Source organism: Dermacentor andersoni, chromosome 3, assembly GCF_023375885.2.
Source record: "Dermacentor andersoni chromosome 3, qqDerAnde1_hic_scaffold, whole genome shotgun sequence".
Classification (NCBI taxonomy): Eukaryota; Metazoa; Arthropoda; class Arachnida; order Ixodida; family Ixodidae; genus Dermacentor; species Dermacentor andersoni.
The window spans coordinates 59,011,678-59,039,251 of record NC_092816.1 but is presented as its reverse complement, the minus strand read 5'-3'; the positions used below and the strand labels follow the sequence as shown (position 1 = coordinate 59,039,251).

Below are 27,574 nucleotides of genomic sequence, written 5' to 3'. Positions count from 1 at the left end.
ACCGCATAAGTAAAGCCAGCCAACATTTATATTACTTTTCAAGCAGCATGCTTGGCGGCCGCTCCACTTCACTTACAGGGAAAGCGGTATTTCGTAGTAAAAAAAATCCAGTTAGCTTATAGAAAAATTAGCAATATGATCAAATCGTTGCCAGTGACCAGATTTTAAGAAAAAAAAAATAACCAGGCATCGAATTCACGAAGCTTTTCGTTCGTAAGTGATCTCTGCCGTTGGACGATACGTTTGCTAACGATACGTTTGGCATACCAATTGACTGGCATTCGCTCTTGTGAACAATTCTAGCTTAAGAAAGTTTTGTTGATACAGGCCCGGCATACAAACTAAATTCACGCAAACTCTAACATACGTACAACTCCGAGATTAAATAGAGAGAGCGAGAGAGAAAATACATAAATAACAGCTGGATTGCAGGAAAAAAGAAAACACACGCTACTCTTGATGTTATATTGCCCCTTACGGGCGGTGCGAGCAGATATGACGTTCGATGTGACGCGAACTCGCGTCTAAATGCCTGCGCCTTTCGCCCGTACGTCCTTGCCCCTCTCCGGAGTGGGGCGTTTGCTATGTGCCACCAAGCATTCCGGCGTTCTTCCTGAACGAAGGCCTACGTTTGTCTCGTGGAAACTCGTGGTAACACTGTGTGACAGTGTTACCACGGGTGTGCTCTGACCTGCGAAGAGACGACGCAACGCGCAGCCTTCGCCGCCCTGCTTCGAGTTTAGTAACACATGATACTATAAGTACTTACGTTAGAAAAGTTCTTACCTTAGGAACGTTCTTACGTTTTTAAAAAATGAGATAGATTTCCGAACAGCTGTTATCGCGCTACTGACATATCTATCGACGTTTCGCGATGAGGACAGAGAACGCTTCGACGATAAGGCAACCTTGGAATTTAAAACAGCGCGAAAGACAGAATTCAAGTAAAAGAAGGACAAAGACACGGCGCTGACTGATCACAAGGTTTTATTCGTCACAACCGCGCAATGTATACTAGCGCAGTCAATGATGAAACAAGGAAATGACGATGAAAAAAAAAATATGATAAATAGGAATGGTCTATCAGACACCGTTACTCTAAGCTGTGCAGATTGCGCGCAAGGACATGCAAAGTCAAGGAACAGGAAAATTAGTTTCCTTGTAGTAGGTAAAGTGATTGAAGTCCTGCTAACACACATGTTGCCTAGTGTAGCCATTTCCAACGCCTCGAGAATTTCTCGTGTAAGCTGGTCCCGGTGACGTTTTACAACGCAGTCGGGCACGCAGCCGCAATATCGGCAGTCAGTACCAAGGTGGCCAGGTGTCGCTGAGGGTACTCTGTATAGGCGAGCTCCTTTAGCCGCTCATTCGTATAACGCCCTGTTTGGCCCATATGCCGCTTGCCGCAATGCAGGGTCAGGGCAATGCACCACTGCCTCAGTGCAAGGGATGAAATGATTGCGGTGTTTCGTCTTGCAAACTCGGTTTTCTTGAGCACTTGGGCACGTGTCCTTATTTTACTGGTGCTCCGTCTTTCGCCTTTTTTTAGATTCCAGGTATGTCGCAACAACTCGCGCAAGCGCCTACTTTATCAGGCAGCCCTTCTCTATAGCGATTATTTTGGGGGGCTTTCGCTCTCCGCATATCGTCTATAAACACAGGTTCTGCGGCACCTTTCCTCTCGTCTCCTTCCTTGCGTTGCGTCCACTTCTCCTCGTCCGTTCGCCTGGCACCGGCTTCATTATTTCGTTATAGAAGAATATGTTTAGCCGAATAATGCGACCGGCGAGGCTGCAGCTTTAATCAGCAAAAGTCCGTCCGTGCGGTTCGGATCGGTGCGCTTGGTCGAACAAGTGATTTACGATGCCAGTATAGCCCCGTGATGCAATCGCACGAGGCGGGATTCAAGGTCCGGTGTTAGGACCCGAGGTCTGCTTCGAAATTCACCCGACCTGACGGGGCGTTGCGATACGGACAGCTAAGCGAAAGGGTTGTTGACCTTTCTTACGGGTCGCGTGCTTTCTTTCGTAATCGGAATAGAGAAAGTAAATAAAATTGGCAAAGAATAACAAGAAGCAGGGCGAGAATTTTCGTCATCAAACCAAATCAACCAGCTTGGGTTACTTTATACTCGCAAGAAGGAAAAGTTATGATGAGAGGCAGTGCAGACAGCTACAGCTATATTGTGAGTCATAGTCGAAATGAAAGGTGACCAAGAATTGATGGTTTTAGCCGCTGAGGCAGATTTTCATATTGCGTTTCTGGGACTTCCTTGCAATTTCTCTCTATGCTGGCCTGGCTTGCGTATACATATAGACAAATGCTTTCTGCTCACTGCTGAATTATGCATCCTATCACGACCGCATATATTAACTTTTCGATCAAGCTGGCAGATCTTCTTGACAGCCACCTTTCTTTTTTGTCTTTCTTTCTGAAAGTCTTCACTCTCGACAGGGCCTTTCGGATCGCTCGTTAGGAGACGTTGTCTCCTAGAAACTACGACGGCAAATTGCAGTAAATGTGTTGCTTCTGTTATCCAGACATCTATCAGAGGCTAAGTCTGAACCTAAATAACGCCATCACTTAGAATGTTGAAAGAAAGGTAAGGACCGTGACACGAGCGACGAAATGGAAAACGATAGACTTAACGTCAAAGAAGAGGAAGGTGGCCGGCTGATGGGAGAGCAAGTACGCGTAAAAAATTTGTGAGATCAGTTCGCCTGCGATACTTTATTAAGGCTGTAGGGTCGCCATGCTGTCTTTTCTTTTTTCTCGCCTTTCCTTCTGTCTTTCCTCTCAGACTGGTTGTGTGCGTGGATCTCTACAGAGCGGGGATAGCCGATACCGCAGCTGATTGATTACGATGAAGAAAGCGAAAAGGGTCACGTAACGAGGGGAACAGAAAATCGTTGGTATTGCGGCAGATTTGATTGCGGCAGACCTTATTGCGGCAGAGGATCAGGAGGGGAGTTATGAGATGAGAAAGTCTTCGGGCCGAGGCTGGAGTCAGCTGAGGCAGGGATAACAGATAGCGGAAGCATTCGTCCTGTAGACAATAGGCACAGATGGGCCGCGGCTGCGGCCCATCTGGGCCTCATCTTTATCAGCATTGGCGCTCATACTTAATCCGTGCTTGCGCAATCAACCTGTATCAGAATGTGGTAACCGTTTTTAGCTGACACCCGCCGATATGAACGCATTCAAGAGGCACAGCTCGGGGAAAAAATAGTCTCCGCTCTTCATTCCGTGTAATTGGCCGCTGTACACATTACTTATGCTAAAACTCAGTTCTATGTCTTGTAAGCTTCTCTCCGTGTCTTGGATGATGACATAGAAAGAATAGGAGAGGGAGCAGAGAGAGAGAGAGAGAGAGAGATCTTATTATTCCTCAAAAAAGGGGTTGGGTAGAGGGAGGGACCCGATGCCTCCGAATCTTGATATTGCCTGCTTGTGTGAAAGTTAGCTTCTTCTTACGCATTTTAGTTATGCGGCGCAGCACGCTTCGCAGGAGCAAAATGAAAAACTAGCTTTTCTGCATCAGCCGGCACAAGGCCCACCTAAGTTCCTGGGTTAAAGAGGACACTCAATACAGATACTTACTGAAGGTGCTGCGTGCTAGGCGATTGCAGCCGTACATATAATGTTTCTTCCTAGCATCCTTAAGAAGACAGCCCTTTTTGGGAAAAAAAGAGCGCGCTTGCATCATATTTGTTAACAGCAAATAATGCGAAATATTGTAACCTTTAATTAATTTCACTTAAATGAGCATTAGCTGGTTCACTCCACTGTGATAAAAATATTTCTATTCTCAGCTGCGGCTCTTGCATTGTCATGAAAACGCTTTTTAAGTAGCGAAAATGTCGGAAGTGTTCTTGCAGTCGAGCTCGCACACATTTAAGGTTGTGTGTAACAAATGGGTCGCCTTACGCTAGAAAACAGCAGCTGGGAGCAGCTATACACCATGAGGGGGGGGGGGGGAGGGTCCGAGTTTGTGCACTGACAACTGGCACTTCTCCTGCACGAAGCGAGTATTTTAAATAATAATAATAATAATAATAATAATAATAATAATAATAATAATAATAATAATAATAATAATAATAATAATAATAACAACAATAATAATAATAATAACAATAATAATAATAATAATAATAATAATAATAATAATAATCTTACATTTCTGCCCACTTCAGGACAAAGGCCTCTCCCAGTGATCTCCAATTACCCCTGTCTTGCGCTAGCTGATTCCAACTTGCGCCTACAAATTTACTAATTTCATCATCCCACCTAATTATCTGTCGTCCTCGACAGTGCTTCCCTTCCCTTGGCACCCATTCTGTAACTCTAACGGTCCACTGGTTATCTGCCCTACGCATTACATGGCCTGCCCAGCTCATTGTTTTTCTCTTATTGTCAACTAGAATATCGGCAATGCCCGCTCGCTGTCTGATCCAGCAGTTCTGTTTCTGTCTCTTAACGTTACGCCTAATATTTTTTTCGTTCCATATGTCGTTGCGCGGTCCTTGACTTGTTCTCAAGCTTCCTTATTAACCTCGAAGTTTCTGCCCCCATGTGTTAGCCTCGGTAGAATGCGATGATTGTACACTTTCCTTTTCAATAGCAGTGGTAAGCTTCCAGCCAGAATTTGGTAATGCCTGCCGTATGCACTCCATCCCATTTTATTCTTCTGTAAATCTTCTCGTGATCAGGGCCCCTTGTGAGTGATTCACCTAGATAAAGGTACTCCTCCAGAGACTCTAGACGCTAATTGGTGATCATGAATTCTTGTTTCTTTGCTAGGCTATTGAACATTACCTTTGCATTCTGCATATTTATCTCTAACCCTACTTTTACACTTCTTCGGTGAAGGTCATCAATCATTTCTTGTAATTTATCCCCAGTGTATCTGGACAGGACAATGTCATCTGCGAACCGAAGGTTGTTGAGGTATTCGCTGTTGATTCTCACTCCTAAGCCGGCCCAGTCTCATAGCTTGACTACTTCTTTTCTAGCATGTAGTAAATGGCATTGTAGAGATTGACTCACCACTTCCTTGATAGGTAGTTTTATTATTTTTCTTAGGGAGAAGGAAAGCAGATGTGGAATCTTTGTAGATATATTCCATGATATTCAAGTATTTTTCCTGTACTCCTTGATTACGCAGTAGCTCCAATACTGCTGGTATCTCTCCTGAATCAAATGCATTGTTATCATATATGAAAGCTATAAGGAGTGGCTGATTTCACTCCGCAGATTTCTCAATTACGTGATTGGTGACATGGATGAGATCAAGTGTAGAATATCGTTTCGTGAAGCCAGCCTGTTCTCTTCGTTTATTGAAGACAAGTGTTGCCCTAATTATATTGGAAATAATCTTGGTGAATATTTTATATAATACTGAAAGCAAACTATTGGGCCTGTGTTTCTTCAATCCTTTAAGGAACCCTTCATGATGGATTAGTATAACGAGGGCATTCTTCCAGTTCTCTGGTGCAGCTGAAGTCGTGAGGTATCACGTATAAAGAGCCGCAAGCTGTTCAAGCACAACATCTCCTCCATTTTTTATTAATTTGACTGTTATTCCACCTGCTTCTGCCACTTTTCCCTCGGGAATGTCTCGCAGGGCCTTCATAGCTCCATCGCTAGTTATAGAAGGAGCCTCTGTATCCTGTTCATCACTGCTTCCGTTGAATCTTGCATGGCTGCTCTGGGTGCTGTACAGGTCAGTATAGAATTCTCTCGCAGCTTTTACTATATCATACAAATTACTGATGACATTTGTATACGCTTTGCTGAATGGAGTCAGTTTTCAGTTTCACATATGCAGGGGCGCTGAATGGTCATGCATTCATTTCTTATCTACACATGCACATGCGCCGAAGATAAGAAAGAAAGAAAACTTAGCCCACATAACGCGATCACGCGTGAGTTCTCGACGTTAATTTGAGCGCTGCGCTCTTGGCAGGCCCTTAAAAGTGCATAGCTCTAAGAGTACCGTTTACTGTTTCTCGTCTTGGATGATTTTGATTACAGTAATGCATCCAGCTCCCGCTAGGCGACGTCGCGGAACGTGCAGTTTTGAAGCGAGTGACAGGGATCTCTCATATTTTAACGGCGATTCTTTACCGTATACGCTCACTTTTAAAGTTTTTTTTCTCGCTTGTGATCCACGTGCAGCACACCCGCCATTGCGTGCTCAAACCTTCAAGTTTCTTTTTCTTTTTGTAGCCCTGTCTTCTAAATAGAAGAGAGAGTTCTTGCAACTTACAAGACGAAGGCAAGAGTGATAACGACGTGTCGCAACGTAAGTCTACAGAACCGGCGCGCCACTGGCTCGCAGGAGCTTTCGTGACAGGCTTAGACGAAGTCTCGTTTCCGACGACCTTGTTTCCAGGCGCGGTGTCGCTTAAAAGGAGCGTGTTCGCTACCATTGCGTGTCGCAGTACGTTACGGCAGCCTTTCTCGTTGTTTCTTCGCGTATTCATTTGCAGCTTGCTTGTTAATTTTTGTGACTGCTATACGTTTATATCTCTGACTCGCATTTCTCTCTTCCCTCTTATTTTTCTTTTATTTTAGGTTTATCTTCACGTAGAACTTTCTTCCAGCGTCGTTTCCTTTTTCTTTTGTTTTTTTTTTCCGTTTTCACTTGGCCTACCTTTCGTACCAGACCTTTTCTGTTCGATCTCCGTGGTCTCAGCGGTTTCTCTTTTAACAAGGCAAACGTTTCCGAGTTGTACGATGCGATGCAAGGCGCCTGTCGCATCGTGCACTATGCTGAGCTACATCTCTTCCTTTCCTGCTTGCTTTTCTTTCTTTCCTTTTTTAAATTTAGACATCCACACTCCTCGCTCGATCTGTCGGAGTCATCTTGTGCAACCATCGAGTCTTTCCTTTCGTCGTCCCGGTAGTCATCTGTTTTTTTTTTTTTCTTGTTTCCCTCTATCTCCATGTTGTTGCTTATTATTTTCTATTTTTTTGCACTTTCTTGTACGCCACACAGAGGTGACAGGAGGATTTCGTTTAACGCTCTCGCGATCCGACACGACGAGGACTCGACGCAAACAGCCGCTGACTTGTTCCTACGGGCTCTCTTTAAAACAGGCTCGCGTTCTCTGTTTTTCCGACGGCGGTGAAAAACAATACCCGCGGTGGAGTTTATCGCCAACTTGAATTTTCCACCGTCCGCGTACTGTCTTCTTCGGTCTTCCGTTAGTGTGTTTAGAGGTACTTTTTCCTCTGACTACTTGTCAGGATCGCCGTGTTTTACAGCTTCTCTCCCTATCTTTTCTTTTTATTGCCCTTCTCTTGTACCCGCCTTTCCCTGTATACTGTTTATTTTCGCAGTTCGTCTCGCTGAACCGGCTGTTGAATGTGGGGCGTACAACATCTGCGATTCTCCTGCACTTGCCGCGTAGCTCGCTATCGCCGTCTGTGAGAGCATACCGAACATCATTCTTTTACCCTTGTCGGTGTCGCGCCTAGCCGCGTTTCTCTTTCGCCTTTCTTTCGTTCTTTCTTCTTTTTCCGTTCTTTCTTTCTTTCCTTCCCTCTTCTTTCTTGCCTCCTTTCTTTCTTTCGTTCTTTTTTATTTCTCTCCTTCTTTTTTCTTGCTTTCCTTTTCTTTCGTTGTTTCTTTCCTTCCTTCTTTTTTTCTTTCGTTTTTTCCTTTCGTCTTTCCTTCTTTGTTCCTTACATTCTTTCTTCCTCTGTTCCTTCCTTTCTGCGTTTCCCACCTATCGTTTTTTTTTTCTTCTTCTCAATGCATTCTATTTGTCGCTGATCTTTGCATACCGTAGATCTAGATAAGTTGTGTGACGCACGGTTATGCTGTGTTCCTCATGTTTGCCTGCTCTATTCCTCTTCGTTCTGTAAATCCAACAAGAGGCTGCCGGCCACCGCCTGCGTAGAAAGAAACCAAATGGAAAGAATCAAGGAGTAAAGGAAAAGAAACAGGGAACAGAGGGGTAGCTAGCATGCTATGTTTCTTTTTTTCCAAGAAGCGAACGATGGTACAAGAACGGAGTGGGAAGAAATATAAACAGCGAGAAAGAAAGCGTGCGAGTATGAGGTAGGATAAGCCAGGTTCGGGAATTTCGCAGCCAGATCCCGAATTCCCGCAAGATCGCGATTTGTTCCAGACGTTAGCGCAGAAAGAAGGGGGTGTGCTGCGGACGGTTGGCGTCATGTGCCTCCCTCGGCGGCACGGTCAAAAGCGGCTTTGCGGATTCACTTGGCTTCGTCTCCATTCGCGTCTGTTTGCTTGTTTGACCTTCTGCGTGCGTTCAGCGTAAGCCTAGCGTCCGCGACGCGCTTGTGCGGTTTTGCGATTCGATGACACAGCTGGTTTCTCGCCGGCTGCTATTCTTCGACGGCGACGAGAAGTCGGTGCGACGTGTAAACGAAGCGACGGCGGGAAGTGTCTCGTTTTACCTTTATTCTCTCCTTCGTAGGTTCTTTCACGACATATTTGCTAGAGGAAACTCTGCTGCTGAGGTCGTTGGACTACAGTTACCTAGATGGGCAGTAGATGGGTACACGTAATCTTTGTTATTGTGGCTTCAGACAGAGGAAGAAAGCTTCGCTTTGATATACCACCAATGTGCCGCCCATACATGCAGCTCGCTCGTTATATTGATGGGCCGGAGGTGTTGCAGTGAAGTCAGCGGCGGCCTACTTTCACGCATCTTTCATATTGTTCTTTTTTCTTTAATTGAAGTGCTGACGGCGCGAGAAGCCATTTTATTGAATTTGTTGAGTTACTGCAGCAAAAACCAGCGCGTTTGTTGACGATGATCATAAGCGCTCTTTCTACGCATCCACATGCATACGTACACGCGTGCGCAAGCGCGTGCGTTTGTCAATTCGTCGCGTCGCACTAACACACCGGCGCCATTTGGGTTCGATGTTCGAGGAGATGAAATTCGCACTTCCTTTTTTTTTTCCCTCGGCTTAGTAACCAAGATTTCTCGCCATACTAGTGAACGTCGAACCTAGGAAATATGCTTAGCCGGACTTAACTGACTCAGCATTGATCTCCCCCAAAGAAGGCGATGTTTGAAAAGAAAGAAAAAAAATTAAGATTGCGGGACAGAAGAGAGTATGAAAGAAAAGAGAAACGGAGAAGAAAGAATAGAAAGCGTGGAGAGTGTTGAAGAAAGCGGAGGAAGAGAGGAAAAAAAAAAGGGCGAGGCAGTCCGAGCAAACACTCAGTTCGCGGAAGCGAAAAAAAAAAAAACGGAGAAAGAAGAGAACTTTCTCGTCGTCTCTAGGGGAGAACTGCCACCACCGTCACGTCCGGTGGCGGATCGGCCGTTCCCCCACGCCAGAGGCTCGCGCGCTTGCACAACGTCGCATTAGCGAGCTTGTCGCATTAGCAGGCTTGTTGCATTGGGAGAGGGGGCGAAAGCTCTCGCGCATGCGCACTGCAGAGGGGTTCCGACGAACGCGGCGAAGCATCTTTCCGCGACAACTCGGAATGGAGGCAGCTTCAACGTTCGTACGCGGTTTGACTTTCAAATTGCTTTTTCTTTACTGTCAGTGTTCTTTTTTCCTTCTTTTTATTTCTTTTTGTTAATGTAAACCTAGAAAGTCGGCAGCCTTCAGACTTAACTCGCTTCTCGTTTGTTTGTCCTAGCTGAAGTAACGAATTATGGGAACGGATTTCGCAAGTTGACGGAAGGATGAAGGAGCGAGGAAAAAGGGGGCGCAGATCGCGCATGTCCAGGACAGCGCCGAGTTTATGTCTAATCAACTGGCTCGAGCGAAAGTTCCACCACAGCAGATTTACCCGAATGTTTGCGAATTCGCTCATGACAGTTTCAAATCTCCAACCCCCGCCGTGGTCGGACCTGTAATTCCCCTCTTATCCCCTTAAAGTGTCTGTCAACAGAGTTCCGAAATGGCGCGAGTTCCCTTGCGTGACCCTGACATGCGAAGCATGAAAGACATGATGAATGCAAGAAACCGTGGTCGAAGTTTTAAGCCCAATAACTGGGGAGCACGTTCTCTCCCTTTTACTTTCAGTACCTAAAGAAGAAACTCACAATGCACGCATAATCTCTTACGGTGGTTGTTAAATATTAAAAAGAAAGGAAAGCTTGTCACTTCAAACAAAATGCTGTCAGTAGAACTGACGTCTCGTTAAGGGTGCTGTTGCACGAGACAACAAGTTTGGCTAACCTCGTCGGCAAACAAGCCGCGGCGTCTCCCAGAAGTGAGATTTGTTTGAAGAGTCGATTAGAACACCTGTCCTAGGGTTTAGTCGGTGTCGGAAGTGCCACACGAAACACGTTGTTTGCGGATAGTACCGACCTGCTCGTTGCCGCGTCAGACCTAAACGCCTTTGAGAATTGTGGACCTAGGGCCCCATAACGTAAAACCCATTCCTATCTATTTTCATTCCTACCTCCTGATGTCAAACGTACGTAATGGCGACGCAAGCAACCAGAAGTGACCCTCGGCGTTGTTTGAAAGCAGCCGAATCAAGCGCTGTCCTCGTTTTTAGGAGGCTTTCCTTTTTTTTTTCTTTTTGGCTTTCATTGCGAATAGTATTGCCTACGTTGACAGGCGTTTTTCATTTAATCATCTGACAATAGGCGAGAAGCATGCAGTAATGGAGAGGCTTTCGGTAGGTCCTTAGGGCGCGGTGAAAGTGACATCTGGATGCGGAGGGTTTTGCCGGCGTCGGCGACTGGCCTGGTTCGCCTTGTTTGACCTTCGGTGGCTGCAAGAAAATCGCGGCGGCGTGCAACGGATGGTTAAAAATGCCGCTATAACGGACCCTCAGCAAAGCAGAGTTTATTGCACGTTTATTTCATGACGCAAGGGTGGTGTGTGGCCAAAGTACGCCGGAACAATATTGCCTGGTATTGTTACGAGTGTTCGCATGCGCCATAGGCATTGTACAGGTCAAAGCTTTGCCTTAGGCTATTTAGGGAGGTATGCCCTCGGCGAAGCAACTGACAGTGTGAGCGCGATGGCGCAGGAAAGGTGGCGTAGCGGTTTGGTGGGACGTGGAGAGCCACGTGACAAGCGGAGCGGGGAAGTGAACTGCAGGTGGAGCGGCGGAGGAAGGGCGCAGGTTGTTGACGTGCGGAAGGCTATCCACCGCACTGCTCTGTTCGGGGTTAGCTTTAATAAATCAGTATATATCTGTAGTTCGCTTATGTATATGTATGCGTGCTTGATTATATGCTGATGTGGTCAATGTGTAATGAGCTCTTCGGCGATAGCTGCCTGGTGTGTTGTAGCAGCGTTGGCTGTGTCGCGTATGTATCGAGCAAAAATTAAAAAAAAATGCAGTCGTCGTGTTGTCGTGTTTCGGTTGACTGTCAGTGACGTAGACCATAAGTGGCACAATGTAGATCGTAGCAGTTAGGTAGCGGCAGTAGATTATAATGCCATATACCTGGCAAATAGTCAGGACGTAAACTAAGTGCGCGCGATTGTCGGTAAATAATTATCAGATTATGTAATCTGATTGCGCTGTCTCATTAAAGTGATTCAGTGGTATCACGAGAACTTGCGACTACCTGTTCCCTTATTGTTACATTGAGGAAACCCTAAAGCGCACCAGATAGTCAGCCTTGCGTATGTGTACAGGCGCGCACACACGCACGAAAGTCGTTTCGCTCAAGGAGTACAAGGGGAAACAACAGAATGACCCACGAAGCCAGCTGGCATGGTTGGTCGGGAGGGTTGTCAGGGCAAAAGGCCGCAGTTGAAATGGTTCGTACTGTCTCGTCGATACATGACGACAAGCGAGCAAAGTTATCAGCTCTGTTTGTTGGTTTTAACGAACTGCAGAAACAACTAGTAATGCGGCGCAACGGCCCTATTGATCTCCGATGCTCGCGGCTGCTGCTTCGTAGCGCGCAGCGGCGGTGCCCTGTTTACAGACAACTGCAAGTAGAGTAAAGTAAAGTAAAGTAAAGCATAGGGGTTTCTGCAAAAATTAATAGAGGGAACTCTACCGCTACGATCGTTCCACCACCATAGGAATGTTGGTTAGTACATGCATTTGTCTATAGTCTTCGTGCTTGTGACTTCAAATATTCTTGTTGCGCTGTTTATTACTCCTTAGCAAATTTCCGAGCACTCATACTTTCCTAAAGCCAACAAGCCACTTACTCTCTGTAACCACGCATATTTGTTGCATATTGTCGCATTTATAACGCAATATTTCGTTGGAATGTGATCAAACCGTTTAGAATACAGAAGGATGAACTTTAGGCAAATCCACATGCTGACCGTCATTCCCATGAAGGCTGGTCCGCCATTTACTGGCAGCTCCTGTTGACCACAGTAACTGCATTGCTTTAAAGCATAGAGGTTCTCACTACATCACTTAGAGGAAAATCTGGCGCCTCGTCGCTGTTGTATGCATGGAAATGCAGGAACGTGGGGGCATTGGATCGGCATCGTTCTCAGGCTGCTACTGAGGTGCTATTCTGGACATTGTCGAACTCCGAGATATTGTGAAAGTTGGTAATGGCGGCATTTTGAGCCAGTCAGAGACGCCGTAGCAGCTTTCCGGGCCAATCAGAGCTGGCAAGTTGGCGAATTCGACAATATGGCGTAATTCAACCCTGACCGGAATAGCATCCCCCGGATAACAGACTTCACAGATTAAGTGAAGTAAGAATGCTCAATTCAGCTTCTGAACAAGCTGATGCAGCACACGCCAGAAAGGATCTAAAGTGCGAAATACAAATGCCACGCCCACTTAAGATACTATCAGCTCCTGCCTCCCACGACGTCATAGTATTTGACGACATCTGTACGGGATTAGTGAATCGTCTGACAATGCTTTGCGGAGTGCACTGCAGTCTCAAGGCAGTGAGAAGGCTCAACATGGAGATGTCAGGAAGCATTGCTCGCGATATCAATAACGAGAAATTAGAAAGTACAGTTGCGCCAGCCACCTGACTGAGCATTCAGATCATCGGCTCCGCGGTTTGGACGCGAAATTCAAAACGCGATGTCCAGGGGCAGACGGCGGTGGCGGGCTTGTTGGTCAGTCATGTTTAATTGTGTGACGTCGACCCAAAAAGGAAATCCTGCTTTCCTGCGGCGTTTTGCGGTGTTTTAATCATGCCCGAAATTCTGCCATAACACAGCAATTGTGTTACGACCAAGTGTCGTAAATACGCATGCTAATACATGTTGATAATGCTGCGCGTCCATTATTGCTCAGGCAGATACGTACCACCTTATATGGACATGTCCAGGCTTACAGTCGGAACGCTTACGTCTCCTACTACAAGCAGGCCTCCGATACAGTGTCACGACCAACTATGAACGCTGGATACATGATAACAGATTCCACAAAACGCTGCTTCAATTAATAGACAACATATGCCTCATAGCACCCGTATAATACACATATACACATGTACACCTAAGGAATTATGCCTTAAGATCAAGTCTTTATGGAAATAATAAAAAAAAAATGCTATCGAAATTGTTAACTGAGAGTTGCTGAAATGCGGGTGGCCTTAGGAAATATAATTTTTGTTAAATGTTGCCAATACAGTTATGCTTGTACGCTGCTGTGAAGTTCCACAGATATCTGAAGGGCAATGTTCGAAATTCCTGTACAAGCACAGATATCGCGGTTCTGCAACCGCGTCTGCCAGAGTATCTTAAGTGGGAAAAGTGTGCTATATGAATTTACAGCTTACGTCAGTTTTTTAATATGTTTACGGCCGTTTAGCAACAGTTTTATTCACAAATTAGCGCTAAAATTTCGGAGAGGTGTACGTTATATAAATTTTGTCCGTTGTATATGTATCACCAGGTGCTGTTTACAGAATCATAAATTGTCTGGATACACAATAACTCTGCTTCCTGCAGTGACCGTATATTTTAACGTTTCCTTTTGAATGCAAGAAACCTCATCAAATTCAACGATGCGGTCGCGGGGAAAAACAATTTTTTCCGTTCCCATGTACTTAGACAGGATCTTCCGGGTTAAAACGTGCTCTTAACACTGACTAAGTGTGCACGATCCTTCTTTTTCTTTTCAGTCGTGTAAACCATCTTCCCACAGCCATGGATTGACTAATGAGTCAACTTTCGTTAATCATGGTATCAAAAAAAAAAAGAAGAAGAAGAAATAAAGGAAGAGCACCACACCGCGCCTTCTTCAGAGAAGGAAATTGAACAATTATTAACCACGGAAGAGCATAACGGAGTTAAAAGCTGTTTAGTTGAAGCCATTTACTCAACTTTCAGACGGCTCCGAGAATGAGTCGTTTATAAGATGAAGTTGACTCTCTCTCTCTCTCTCTCTTTGCTAAGCGCCTTACGGTGGGGGTACGTTTATTTGTCAAAGTGGTCCGTTTCAGTAATAACCCGGATAATTGCTGGGGAAATGTCGCTTTAATAATTGACGCGAGATCGATATATGCTGCGCGAATGAAAGAATGCGGAGATCAGACGAACAGTGCGCGTATATGCCTCATCGTGAACCCGAGCGGCGGCGCTTAGTCTACGACCGAACGGCGCGGCCCGTTTTAGGAATGAAATTTTGAATCGAACGCTTTGGTATTGCAGTAACCTAAATCTGCTTCCTTCGGATTCCGGTGCTGTTACTCTAATGCTGTTCATTACAGTCTCGTTATTGAAACTGCGCACATGTGTGTGTGTGTGTGTGTGTGTGTGTGTGTGTGTGTGTGTGTGTGTGTTTGTGTGTGTGTTTGTGTGTGTGTGTGTGTGTGTGTGTGTGTGTGTGTGTGTGTGTGTGTGTGTGTGTGTGTGTGTGTGTGTGTGTGTGTGTGTGTGTGTGTGTGTGTGTGTGTGTGTGAGTGTGCGCGCGCGCGCGCGCGCGCGCGCTCTTTGCTAGTTACTGTTCTTTCGTAGTTTTTTTTCTTGCATCATCTTCGTTTTACTGAGATCTTTATCCTCATCGGCTGCCTATTCCCAGCTTATTTCTGTCCTCTGCTTCCTACCTGGAGCATAACTAGATCACGCATATTAGGGGTCCCGACAAGTGTGGTTGCCATGGAAACTGAATTTCTATCCGCCTGTATTCGCCCCCTTTATTTAGCCATTCCTTCCTCTGTGAATGGAGTAGTCAATATCTATTGTCGGGGGTTCCGACTTGTTTCTCTTCCCAACGCTGCCGGGGTTCTCGCGAAACAAATTTCGTTCTTCTGACTAGCGTGTATGTGACAGTGTTCTCGAGCTTCTATCGCTATTCTGCATTCCTCTTTTCGGCTTGTGGAAATGGGATGGCGCAGTAGCGGTCTACAATGAAGGTTGCGCTATTCGTAAAGAAACATGCACTATCATCCCAGTTTTTTTTTTTCATTGTTGTTGCTGCGCTTTTCTTTCTTTTAAGGCAGTGTCAATGCTGTTTAATACTGTCGTAGATCATAGCGAGAACATGTTTTATCACTTTTACCTTAGCAGCAGATCCGCGCTCTCAACTGCCACCTCGGTGCCTCTGATGACTCATCGCGTAAGCAAACTCGGCGGTACCCTATCTTTGCATAGCAAGATTGAAAAAAAAAAAAATAGAAAGCAAAGTAGTCAAGCTCGCTATGCTCCATCCAATGACTGTTCTGAGCAGCTCTACTGCAATGTATTCCTTCACATGTCCTAGTCGTGAGACAGACACCACTATACTCTTGAATAAGATTTAATTCATAAAATTTGTTGGTGTTGCATAGGCGATGGATAGAAGATTTGAGGCGTATGATTACCTAGTCAGTACAAAAGTACAGAACGTAGAAATTCATCCTGGTGCGTTGTTGCTGTTCTTGCTCATAACAAAAAAGGAGGTGTCGTTTTTTTTTTTTTTTTTTGCTGTCGCAATAAAATTAAACGAAACACTTTTTGAGCGCCTAAAGAAAGAGGACTTTCTGCATGCGTGCTGTCAACACCTGACTGGTAAGGGTTCGCCATAGACCGCATTGAAGTATCACTCGCCATGTTAAATTGGTGGCTATGGCGTTGCGTTGCTGAGCTCGAGGTCGTGGCTTCGATCCAGGCCGCGGGGCCCGCATTTTGAAAGGAACGAAATGGAAAAAAAAATGCTCGTGTTTATGTACACGTCAGAAAACCTCAGGTGACCTATATAACGACGTGCCTCCTATAGTCAGAACGTTGTTTTAGCACGTAAGCCAGTAAACTCGGTTTTATTTGTTTAAGAAAGTATCGTCTCGCCTCCGTCTACGTTTGAGCTAGAACTGTTTTTTTAACATCTCATTAAAAAAGCCAACCTGGTTTTCTGTTTGGCAATATCTGATCGTGTCGTGTTTCTCTTTCTTTCTTTCTTTCTTTCTTTCTTTCTTTCTTTCTTTCTTTCTTTCTTTCTTTCTTTCTTTCTTTCTTTCTTTCTTTCTTTCTTTCTTTCTTAACCTTTGGTGATGACTGTGGTTGTGTGGACGCCCTTCAACACGTTATGCGTGGCTGTCTTCTATAGAGTGCACAGGGACGATCGATCACAACTGCTGTAGCTCGCGTTGATCACACACCCCGTATTTAGAGCAAAACATTTTGGAATGCCCACTTGATCAGCCATCACAGCAGAGAGCGACGAAGGCATTGCTGCAGTTCTCATGGAACAAATCTGCAAGAACCTGCATTCGCCTCAACTGCTGTGAACTTTGACCACGCGCTATGATCCTGTTGGATGACTGTGAATAGCTGGGACCGCGTGGTTCAATTTTGATCTTGTATTTATTTTTACTTCCCCCTACAACCCTACCCCTCCTCTCTTTTCCCACCCACCCTCGCTTTCCTCATTGTTCAGTGCAGTGTAGAAAACTGGATTTTCGGTTCTGCTTGATCTGTCGGCCTTTCTCCTTTACTTCATCTTTGATGCTAAGGCGAAGTAATTGAAATAAAATGAAATGAGTTTAGTTGGCACCATGTACAACAAGAGCTGATAGTAGGACTGCAGATAAAACTTGCAGTTGTGCAGCTTGACGAGCCCACAGCCCCTAACTAAATACATTTTGGCATCAACGGGATACAGCGCCGACGATTATCACAAGATCAGCTTACCAAGCAGTGAAAGTTATCATAAACAAATAAAAGTAATGGGCAAAATAAAGCATTTCGCATGAGAATAACATTATTAACATGTAATATTCAAAATAAGGTACACATTTCGCGTAGCTTGCGGTAATTGCAAGCGGAAAATATCAAGGTTGCTATACGATAGCTGTTAAGAAGCGAAGACAATGTAAAGCGCTGAAACCACTTGCTAGAATTCAGGCGAGGTTTATGAAAAAACCCAAGGCTCACCATGTCTTGTTTGGTAATGCAATCTATATTGCTGTAAGTGTGTCATACACGGGACCGCCTAGATCCATTACCACCACAAAATATATATATATAAAAAAAAACATTGATGACGCTGTGTAGATGGCAATATTCCAAGCGGAATAGCAGCTTTCCGAATTAAAGAATAAAGTTTATTTAACTAAAGTGCCAAGAAACAACAGCACCACCAACAACAAACTAAGGCATCATCCCTGTAACTTATTTACGGACATGATCTCTTCCGCTGATTGAGGGCCCACGATTATTTATTTACGTTAGAGATTGCACTATTGCTGCATCCTGAGAAATACAGCCTATACTTTGCGGGATGTTGACGGCGGGAAAGAAACACGAAGCGAACAATCCATACTTTGAAAGAAGCGGGATAAGAAGTTTAGTTTTTATGTGCGTGCAAACATCGACCCTATAGCGGTCGAGAGATAACTTCCCGAGATTAGAGAGACCGCCGGCTCGCGAGGCGGATATAAATCCCGTTGTGCTTACGACGACGTCAAGGCCAGGAAGTGGGACCAATTTGCTCTTATAGCTGTTGGCAATACCGGCAACGCGATGGGGGTTTACGCCGGCACGGAGGCGTGTACTGCAGGAAAGCACAGACAACGCTGCCCAAGGACGTGTTGAGCAAGTCCTGCGGGGCCTGTTCGAATACATTTGTTGCTTCCGTCGTGAATCTGCCCATACGAATAAAAATCAATCGATCGATAGATTGAGCAATTGATTCCACAAGTGTTGTCTACAAACGGTCGAGTTCAGCGCCTGAAAACGTAGCGAGCTAAAAACTTGCTATTCTTTTAGAACGGAGTTGGAACAGCACCTCTTCCTAAAATAAAAGCTACCCTTATTTCAATATTTACTTGTCTTCTTCCTTTGAAGGTGCAATAATGAAATGCGTTTTTGTCACATATCTTCTGATAATTGCTGTGAGAGTGCTTTGTTAATCAGTATTTTTATTAATTACACGAGTGCTTCTCACCAGTCTTCAATGAGCTTTAGGGCTCGCCCATATCAACGATGTCAGGCAACATTCCTTTTTCGCACGCGAAAATAAACGGCCAATGAGTCGACTTGGTTGCGCCGCACTGGAATTGGGCCTTAACAAAATGACGTAAAGGCATAATGAGGAATGGCATGTCATAGCACAGCAACTGCTTATCTACTCAATTATCGGTGCAATACATGTAGCTTGATTTGTGTATTTATTCATGGAGTTAGTGCAATCAGGGTGCGCTGTGCATGATGAAATCAGGAACCATGTGATTGATGACTCATCGATGGATATATCAACCGATGCTCTGGCTGACAAGGAGGAACGGTTACCTTGTTTCATGCTCGGTGTACTGATTCATTAATTAACCTTTTACTCGATATTGCCGGGGCGCCTACACTCTTCCGAATACCTTTGGACTAACTTCGTAGTCATGCAGCGCTGTTTCGCTCCGAGGAGACGCACGTATTTCTCTCGCTGGAGCTCGCACGCGCGCCGCAGTGCCATTTCTGCAGCGTTGGCGTTTCAAGTGTTCGCCCAGAAATGGAAAGCGCTGTGACGAGACGCGCCTCGGTGACCCGCTATCCGTTTTCTCTTTTTGCGCGTTTTACTCCGCCGGCTCTCTGCGCGATGAGCCGGCCCACGTCTCGGAGAGAGAGCGCAGGGCATCGCAAATCTTCGATTCCGTTGGACTCGCAGGTTTCCCGGGGCTGCCGCGAGAGGCCGCTGCCCGCGCCAGCGTCCTCGTCGTGCATGCGCCGCCAGCACGACTGCGGTGCGGCGACGGCGGCGCTGCCGGCGCCTGCGTCCCGCCGGGCGGGCGGCCCTAACCTCGGCCCCGGGTCGATGCTAGCGGCGCTGTCGTGCCGGGGGCCCGAGAGTAAGGCTCCCTCCTCGAGCCCCTTGGCCGCCGGAGCTGCCGGGCCGCCGAGCCTGGCCGGCGGGCTTACCCCCATGGCGCACCACCCGCCCGCGGAAGAGCGCCTGCTGCCCAACGGGAACGTGTGCCACTTCGCCGGCTGCGGATGTGCCGACGGCGTGTCGGGCGAGATCCGCGCCGCGCTCAAGGAGTGCGTCTCCAACATGCGCCAGCAACAGCAGCTGCAGCAGCAGCAGGAGCAGCAGCACAGACTTCACCAACAGCACCACCACCACGGCCACCAGCCGCAGCAGCAGCAGCAGCAGTCCGGTGGCCAGTGCGGCTGCCCCGTGCTCCTGCGCGGCGCCTGCGAGCACCAGGCCCGTCCGGCGGCGAGCAACAACGCCGCTCCGCCGCCGGCGCCCCTCAAGTCGCTGCTCAAGCGGGCCTCGACCACCCGTCCGCGGCGGGGCTCGCGCGTCCGGTTCAGCGACACGCTGACCGTCTTCTCGGAGGACTACCCGGAGGCGCAGCTGTACGTGATCCGGACGGCCGAGCTGACTTTCGCCGAGGTGTGCGCCATGTACGAGCCGCCGCCCGAGTACCGAGACCTGCCGCCGTTCGACCCGCCCGACGGCTACCGGGACGACGCGTACCTGCTGCCATTCCTCAAGGAGGCCCGCGCAGCCGCGGCCGCGGCGCGAGCGGCAGCCGCCGCAGCGACCGCGTCTCAGCAGGCATCGCAGGCCGGCATCCCGGCAGCATCGGCTCAGGTGGGTGCGCAACAGCAGCAGCCACAGCAGCAGCAGCAACCTCCACCCCAGCAACAGCAGCACCAGGGCTCCGCGCCGCACGCTCAACCCGCGCCGCCGACGCCCGTCCAGATCAGGGTGGTCGAGCGGCCGCCGCCTCCGCCGCCACCACCGAGAACGACGCCCGTGGTGACTGCCCCAGCGGTGGTCGGCGGCGGTGCGGAGGAACGCGGGAGCAGCAAGGTCGAGGACGAAACGCAGCTGCCTCCGCCTCCGACGGCCGAGATCTTGGAGGACCTGGCCAAGAAGGCTGCTCTCGAGGAAGCTCAGCGGAAGGGTGAAAAAGACACCGGCACCCAGAAACGTGGCGAAGAGGTCAGGATCGATCAGGAACGGCCACCGGCCACCGACGTGAAGACTACGACGGCCGTGGTAATTGTGTCGGCCGACGACGGTGGTGGCGGTGGCAGGACGACGCCCGAGGACAACGACGTGAGAAAGGTGATCGTGGTGGACGAGGAGGATGACGACGTCAAACGGCGGGAAGAGTCGTCGCCCGTGTTGCCCGAGGACGAGGACGACGCCATCCTGTTGGAGTTGAAGAAGCAGCTCGAGTGCAACTCGAGCGGCGACATCGAGGCCGACCTGGCCGAGCTCCTCCCTCCGGGCCTCATCGTGGACGACGTCTCGAGGAAGGCGGTGGACGACGTCATCGACCTCAAGGTGAGCCGTCATCGGCCGACGGTGGAAGTGCGACCACTGAGCTTCAGGCAACCGGTGCCGGTGGCGACGACGCCGGCGTCGCCCGCCGCCACCACTCCGTCGACCGCGAGCTCGACGCCCGACGAACGCCAGGAGGACAGCGATTCGAGCGCCGACTCGCAGGATACCATCATCCTGATGACGAACGAGGAGGAGAAGAAAGTGAGTGATCCTTTACCTCTGTGACATTAAGTGGAGAGAGGGGACTTTACTAGATGAAAGGCAGAGCGAGAGGTCGCCGAGGTAATAGCCTGCGAGTCTGTTCGGAGGAAAGGGTAAGAGGAGAGTATCCTACACTGACCTTTAAGCAGATTTCGCAAAGTCGGGTAGCAGTTGCGGGGCTAGAATAGTGTTTTCTTATTTTCGTCAGAGCCGAGCGCGACGAGGGTCTCCGATAGTGCCATGAGCGGTGCAGCGCTTGTTCTTGTAAGCTTGCGCTTGACGCCGAGCTGAACACGATGGGTGTCACAATACGGGCATTCATGCAGGGCATCATGCGTGAACCAGTCTCTTGCTTAAGGCCAGTTAGTCAAGGTGGACACCAACTCTTGATGTTCAACTTGTGTACTTTAGCCACGAACAGATGACCTTCAAAGAGAGACAAGACAAATATATCGGTATTTTCGCATTAAGTAGAGAACGCCACACAACGCGAAGGAGGTAAGAAGTGGTAAACTCTTTTCTTTCGATGCGGCGTTAGAATTCATGAACCCGTACAATTGCTCTGTGACGTTTGTCACGCGCGCGGGTGATATGTCCTCATCAATTTTAACGCGACTACGCGCAGAATACGATTTCACCGATGCGATCCGCGTATAAAAGCGTGTCCTCGAGCCAGTTCGGGCTTGCGAGGAACATTCTTCTTTAACCTGAATTCATCTGAGCCTTTGACGGCACGACAAGGAAGGCGATAAACGTAGCCATATCATGAACTCATCGGGGTTCTCGACATTAAACGCGCATTATTAAGCATCAAACGCTCGACATTAGACGTTCGCACTGTTATTACCGCGGTTGTGCTGTTGTTACTACTTATATCCGTCGTTTGCTGCACTGACACATAGGGTAATAATGAAAGCTTCTGCAGTTAAACACACGTTCTGATAGCTATGGTTATGCTTCCCCGTACAGCGTGCGATCAAGGAAACGAGAAAAACATATGACATCGGATCATTGGAATCTAAAAGTTGTAGACGGCTAATCGCGACTTTACCTACTCTCGGCGTCATACACGTAGCTTATGAACTGCTTTCCTAACCTTAAAGCATCAACCTCGCGCCATTCAGGGTATACCCGTTCCTTAAGTACATTTATGGATACTCTCAGCAGTGGGAAGGGATGTGGGTGGGGTAGGAGAGGAGGAGGTGAGGGCCTACAGTTGAAAATAATTAGCGAAGCCCTATACGGTATGCCGCCGGCACTGTGCCAAATCGTCCAGGCCACCAAAGATGCGCTTATGTAATATTGCGCAACGCTCCGTAAAAGAAAGAAAAAGAAATAAAAAAGGGGACGGCGCTTGTTCTTTGAGAAACGGGCGGTACAGAAAGGCTGAATCGTCACTTTTTTCCGCCACCAACGCGGCCGTATCCCTTTATCGGGCGATAATATCCGCTGATGACGGACGGGTGCATCAAAGGAACCAGCGCTCCTAAATTACCAATGCAGACTATGCTTTCTCACCCTCTGTCTTCATCTATATCTCTTTCCCCACTGAATCGGAGCCGACACATCCGCCAAAGCGGGAACGCGAGATCGAAGACGAACGTTTGGTACTAGTATTATCGTCATATTCTCGCTGATTCTTTGGAACGCCACCGTTTCACGTCTTTCTCTCGCGTTCGCGTATATGCTAATGCCGCATTGAGTCGTGCGCCGGAGTTAAAATCAAGGATTTCGCGAGCTCGCCGCATCGGGAGTCGTTGAAGCACAGTCTTCTTCACACATGCGCCATCGGGATTTGACTGTCCTTTATATAGAGTCTCTTTCTCCTCGACGGTACCTCGCGGAACGGAAGCCACGTCCTTGCAATATCCTTAAGGCGTCTTTGAAGGCCGCGCGGTGACGGATCCCTGATTTCCTGTTTGGGAAGCTGCGCTCCTCGATTCTCCCTAATAATTTTGACTGCACTTACTTCGTTCTTTCACCACTCTTTCCTCACGTGCCTTTTTATATCTTTTTTTCTCGAGATCACGGCACGGTAATGATGCCGACGTGGGGCAGGGATGTCTCTCTTCTACTGCCCGATCACTGGCATTGCCTATATATATATATATATATATATATATCTGACGAAGGCCGTGCAACGGCTGCTACGTTAGGCAGTAACATTGCTTTGCTTTTAACGCGACAGCTTAAGAACCCCATGTCCCAGAAAATCAGGTGTCGGACATCGTTTCCGCAAAACGTTTTTCGGACAACTTATACCCAGGCCCTCCATGTGAGGCAAGGAAGCTACTGAACTAATCGAATTTCTCAAGCTAAAATACGTAGAAAAATCGCAAAGTACGAGTTACACACAACCTACAGACATGATAGCTTCGGTCTGCAATTTGACTATGCGAGAAAACATAATTCTATTGCACGAAAACTCAAAGAAACCCCTTTTCCGGCGTTTATACCATACATAGACCGGCCACAGCGTCCGCCATGTGCGCGCGCCGGCGCGTGAGTATCTCGGGGGCCGCGGAGCGGCACACCCGGTTCCTTGCAATACTTCCAGATGGCGCTCGTCTCCGCCGTATCGCGACCTATGCAAAAGGCCGCGTTTGCAACAGAAAGCCCTCCTTCGTGCATAGCGTTCGCAGCCAGCGTTTCCCGGTAAACATTACGGTTACATACGCTCCAGCTTCCGGGATGCGTGAGAAGCAGTCAGGGATCTTTGAATGCTAACGCGAAAGGCGAACCTTAAGCGTCCGCCATCTTTTTCGTACGTGTGACAACTTGTTCCCCTGAACGCCCACAAGGCCCACTGAATTTTCCCTTTAATATATATATATATATATATATATATATAGAGAGAGAGAGAGAGAGAGAGAACGGTTAGGCTGCAGGTCTTCGCTTTTATTTTAGCTAGCGAGCCACCCATTATATGTAACTACATAAATAATAGATCTGCGGAAACACCTGTGCATTTAGATTTAGGTCCACGTTAAAGAACCCTAGGTGGTGGTCGCAATTTCCGAAGTCCCCCACTACGGCGTGCTTCATAATCAGAAAGTGGTTTTCGTATGTAAACCTCCACAATTTCATTGTTAACATAATATATCCTGAGTAGGCTTGCCTGGCGGTATTCCTAGCATGCTACTCCAGATGAACAGGATTAAAAATGAAATAATATGTGCAGTTCACAACACAGATACATACAAGACAAAACACTGCACTCAGCATTCGACTAAAGTGTGTCGTTGACACCCGCGTCTTTAAGGAAATACAAGAAAGTGCATTCGTTGCGCGAAGGCAATGCTAGAGATATAAAAAGAAATCCACGTAAGGAAAGAACGATGAAAGAACCAGTATACTGAGGCGTTGGTCTTTCTATAAACCCCCCAAGCGTAAACGACCTGTCAGTAGACATTCGTATGCCCTTCGTAAATGCGAGTTGAAAGCTCTGCTTTCCGAAGTCGTACGAGCTCATGGCAAACGACAAGCATGGCTTGATCACTTACGTTTTACATTATCAAAACGAAGGACGCATCAAAATGCGTCCTTCCTCGGAAAATTCGGCAGGGCGAATAACGTATTGAAGCGATCGAAGAATCGGCAAGCAGGAAAAAATCACATAGGCGAAAAACATTTACGTGACCGCTGAATCTGAACGTCAAGTTGGGCTGTTCTGGCAGATTAACCTTGCGGAATCGCATAATCTTGCCTATGAGCGACTATGGGAAAGTGAGAAAGAATGCAAAGATGAAATTCGGGCACCCGACATTGGAGTTCCTGCACGGATTCCTCTGTGACGTCATTGATTTAAATGTTGTTTGCTCGGGGCTAGTGAAGCGCTTCTCGTTTTTATTTCTTTCGTGTGTGTTTCTATTTTGTAGGTTTAATTTCTTAACTGCTATCATTCTCATTTTTCGTCACGAATTTTTTTTTGTCAACATTCCTACGCTGTAGCGTGTGTTCCGTCTAGATAGGCGTGGGACGTTTCTATCCACTCGCAACCTATCATGAGATAGAAAAAGGAAGCGCTGCCGAGCTCTCCACTTGATTGTCCCAGTTAACCCCTATACGCTACGTTGCTGGTTAAGCTCCTCGTCATTTTGTGTCGTTTAAATCCCTGTGTGAACACGTAAGAAAGCTCGTCGGTTTGACGTCAGCTTCAGAGATAATGACTGCATGGGATACAGCATGCGTGCCATGCGCTGTAGCTCACGTACCAATGCGACAAATGTGACCTTTATTCATATGCTTATAATAAAAGTAGCGCGCATTAGGAGAGCTTGAGGCACGCTTGAGAAAGCCAAGGCTTGTGGTCGTGCGGATCATTTCTGTACCACTTTGAGACGGGAAGTGAGCTGACTGTGAGTGCATGGTCTCTCAGTAAGAGAGCGCTGATGAAGGAGGTTGCTAAGTTGCTCATGCCATGTGCATTTCTCTGCAACCTTTCTTTTTCTTTATTATTGAAATAAAATAAGAGAATGAGACATATATAATGCTGACGGATACCAAGAAAAATATTCTAAACTAGGAAGTAATGTCACATGTTCGGAAAGTCTACACGGATATAGATAACCAGTAAAAGTAAAGGAAGTCACCATACAGTCCTAGACATATTGGAAGATACTAAGACTAAAGTCCCCGAGGGCAGGTCGCACCACAGACTTGTGTTAAGTCCCGACATACACGCGTACAATGAGTTCCGAACACGTGGTGTACGTCATCCACACAATTCCTTTCACGTGGATATGCCTTTGCAGTCTCACCCGCTAGAATTTGTAAATTGCAATGTGTGCCATAAGGTAATTTGTTAAAAACATAATTAGTGAATGTTTGTTAATTAGTGGATTATGCATCTCACATTTTGTGCAAGTAATGTCCGCCTCTTTGAGTAGACTATAGCTCATGTACTGGAATTGTGCTACATACCAGCCACAGGCAATATAAAAAAAAATGTTCGAAAGTGTTCGCTTAAACACCTTGTATACAGATGACGCAATACACGCATAGAAAGACAATAGGGAAAACTGGGTTTCGTCACGCAGGGCTCGCGAAGGTGAGCCATGATACGCATATTATACCACTAGTGCACATAAACACAATTGATGGAAGTATCGATCATTTCATCTGAAGAAAAAAGACGCCGTCATCTTGGACTTTTGTAAACGAAAACGTAAGCATGAAAATGATATTGCACTTTAGTCGGTGAGACCACATAACTCGGGCGATCAATCAGATAACCTTTCGATGATAAGTCCAAATAGGAGGTACGGCCCCGTTGAAACGTAGTCGAACGGAGCTGAACATTTCGTCCAGAGACGTGACCTTAAACAGTTTGTTTCATTTCAACAAAACCAATACATTTTCTTATCATACTTTCATGCACTTTGTAGAATATATCCAAATTTGACTGACACGTTGAGGAGAAGTCGCTCCAAAACCGGCATTCAGCGCTCAGAACAATGTTGTATTTCTCTAACGGTTTAGGTATGATGACATTTTCGTTGCCCTCCTCACTGTCAACAAATTTCGCAGATACGAACAAACACTTATAACGAACGAACGCATAGCCAGGGTCTCGACTTCTGCAAATGTGATGCCTTGATGTGGAATACTAGGCTTTATTGGTCAGTTGCCTGTCAAGTTCGCGTACTGTGTGACGCCATAGCTAAAAAAAAGAAGGATGTACCACAGCCGCCGCCGTGGCCTTGAGTGACGCTGACTAACCCTCCCACAGTTATATCTCGTATACATAAGCATCCAAGAACACAGACGATGAAACAGCCGCCGCCGTAGCTAGCACGAGCAGTACTGCAGCGCACGCGTAATTCGGAGTTTGTGGGTTCGGCTTCCATCGGCGGCCAGTTGCTTTCTTTTTTTTTCAGTCTACTTTCGTTTCCCTTTAGCTTGTTATTTCTGCAGATCAATTAAAAATAATCAATAATTCATTCCGCTCTGCTTTCCTTGGTTTTATTATCTGTTGACTTCATAAGGTTGCGCCTAATAACAATCGTATTCCTCAGTTTCCCCCGCTTACTCTAAATCCAGGCCACAATAAATTTTGTCATTACTAGATCACCAGGGACTGTTTACGTTTACGTAGATAATTAGGATAATTACCTTGTTATGGGCTAAAACAAGGTATCTGGAATTTCAACAACGTCCAGAGAAAAAAAATATACACTACAAGCGGCTGCAAAATTTTACAAGCACAAGCATCTCATGTAAATTGTAAAGCTCCAGTCCACTTATCATCCGTTCATCCATTTATGAAGTAAGCGGAACTCGTTACTTGCTCGGATTAGATAGTACAATAAGGTCTGCAGTGTTACTGTACAATATATCAAGGCTGACGTGTGCTGTACAGACTGCAGCACACTATATCCCGTGTAGCGTGGTGACAGTGCTGAATGCGCTGACTGTACTATTGTGCCTTACTGATTTTGAAACGCACTACACTGCATAGCGCGCTGTACCACCAGTGCATTATACCAGTGAGAACTTAGTGGAATGTAACTAGAGGATAAGAAGGAAAGTTGATAAGGAATTATTACATGTATTGTTTGGTTTGAAAACATGTATACACTTAACAGGAAAGGGACAGCGAGGAGCAGGCTGGCAACTGCGACCGGAAGGGGCATAACACCTGCGCACTCTTCAGAAAGGGGGAGGCAGAAACTAAGAACAGTGCATTCGACGCTACAACGAAAATTGTAGGTGTGATGTCAAGAAACGTGAACGAGGAAATATGAATTAGAGAGA

General features: G+C 46.9%; 1 protein-coding gene across 1 annotated transcript in view; it reads left to right on the top strand.

The window, feature by feature from the left end:
• Nucleotides 1-27,574, top strand: part of LOC126547238 (uncharacterized) — a 359,216-nt gene that overhangs the window by 314,587 nt on the left and 17,055 nt on the right. The window contains exon 4 of the mRNA XM_050195188.3: nt 18,983-20,818. Coding sequence (XP_050051145.1) covers nt 18,983-20,818 — 1,836 coding nt within the window. The remainder of the gene's footprint in view (nt 1-18,982; nt 20,819-27,574) is intronic.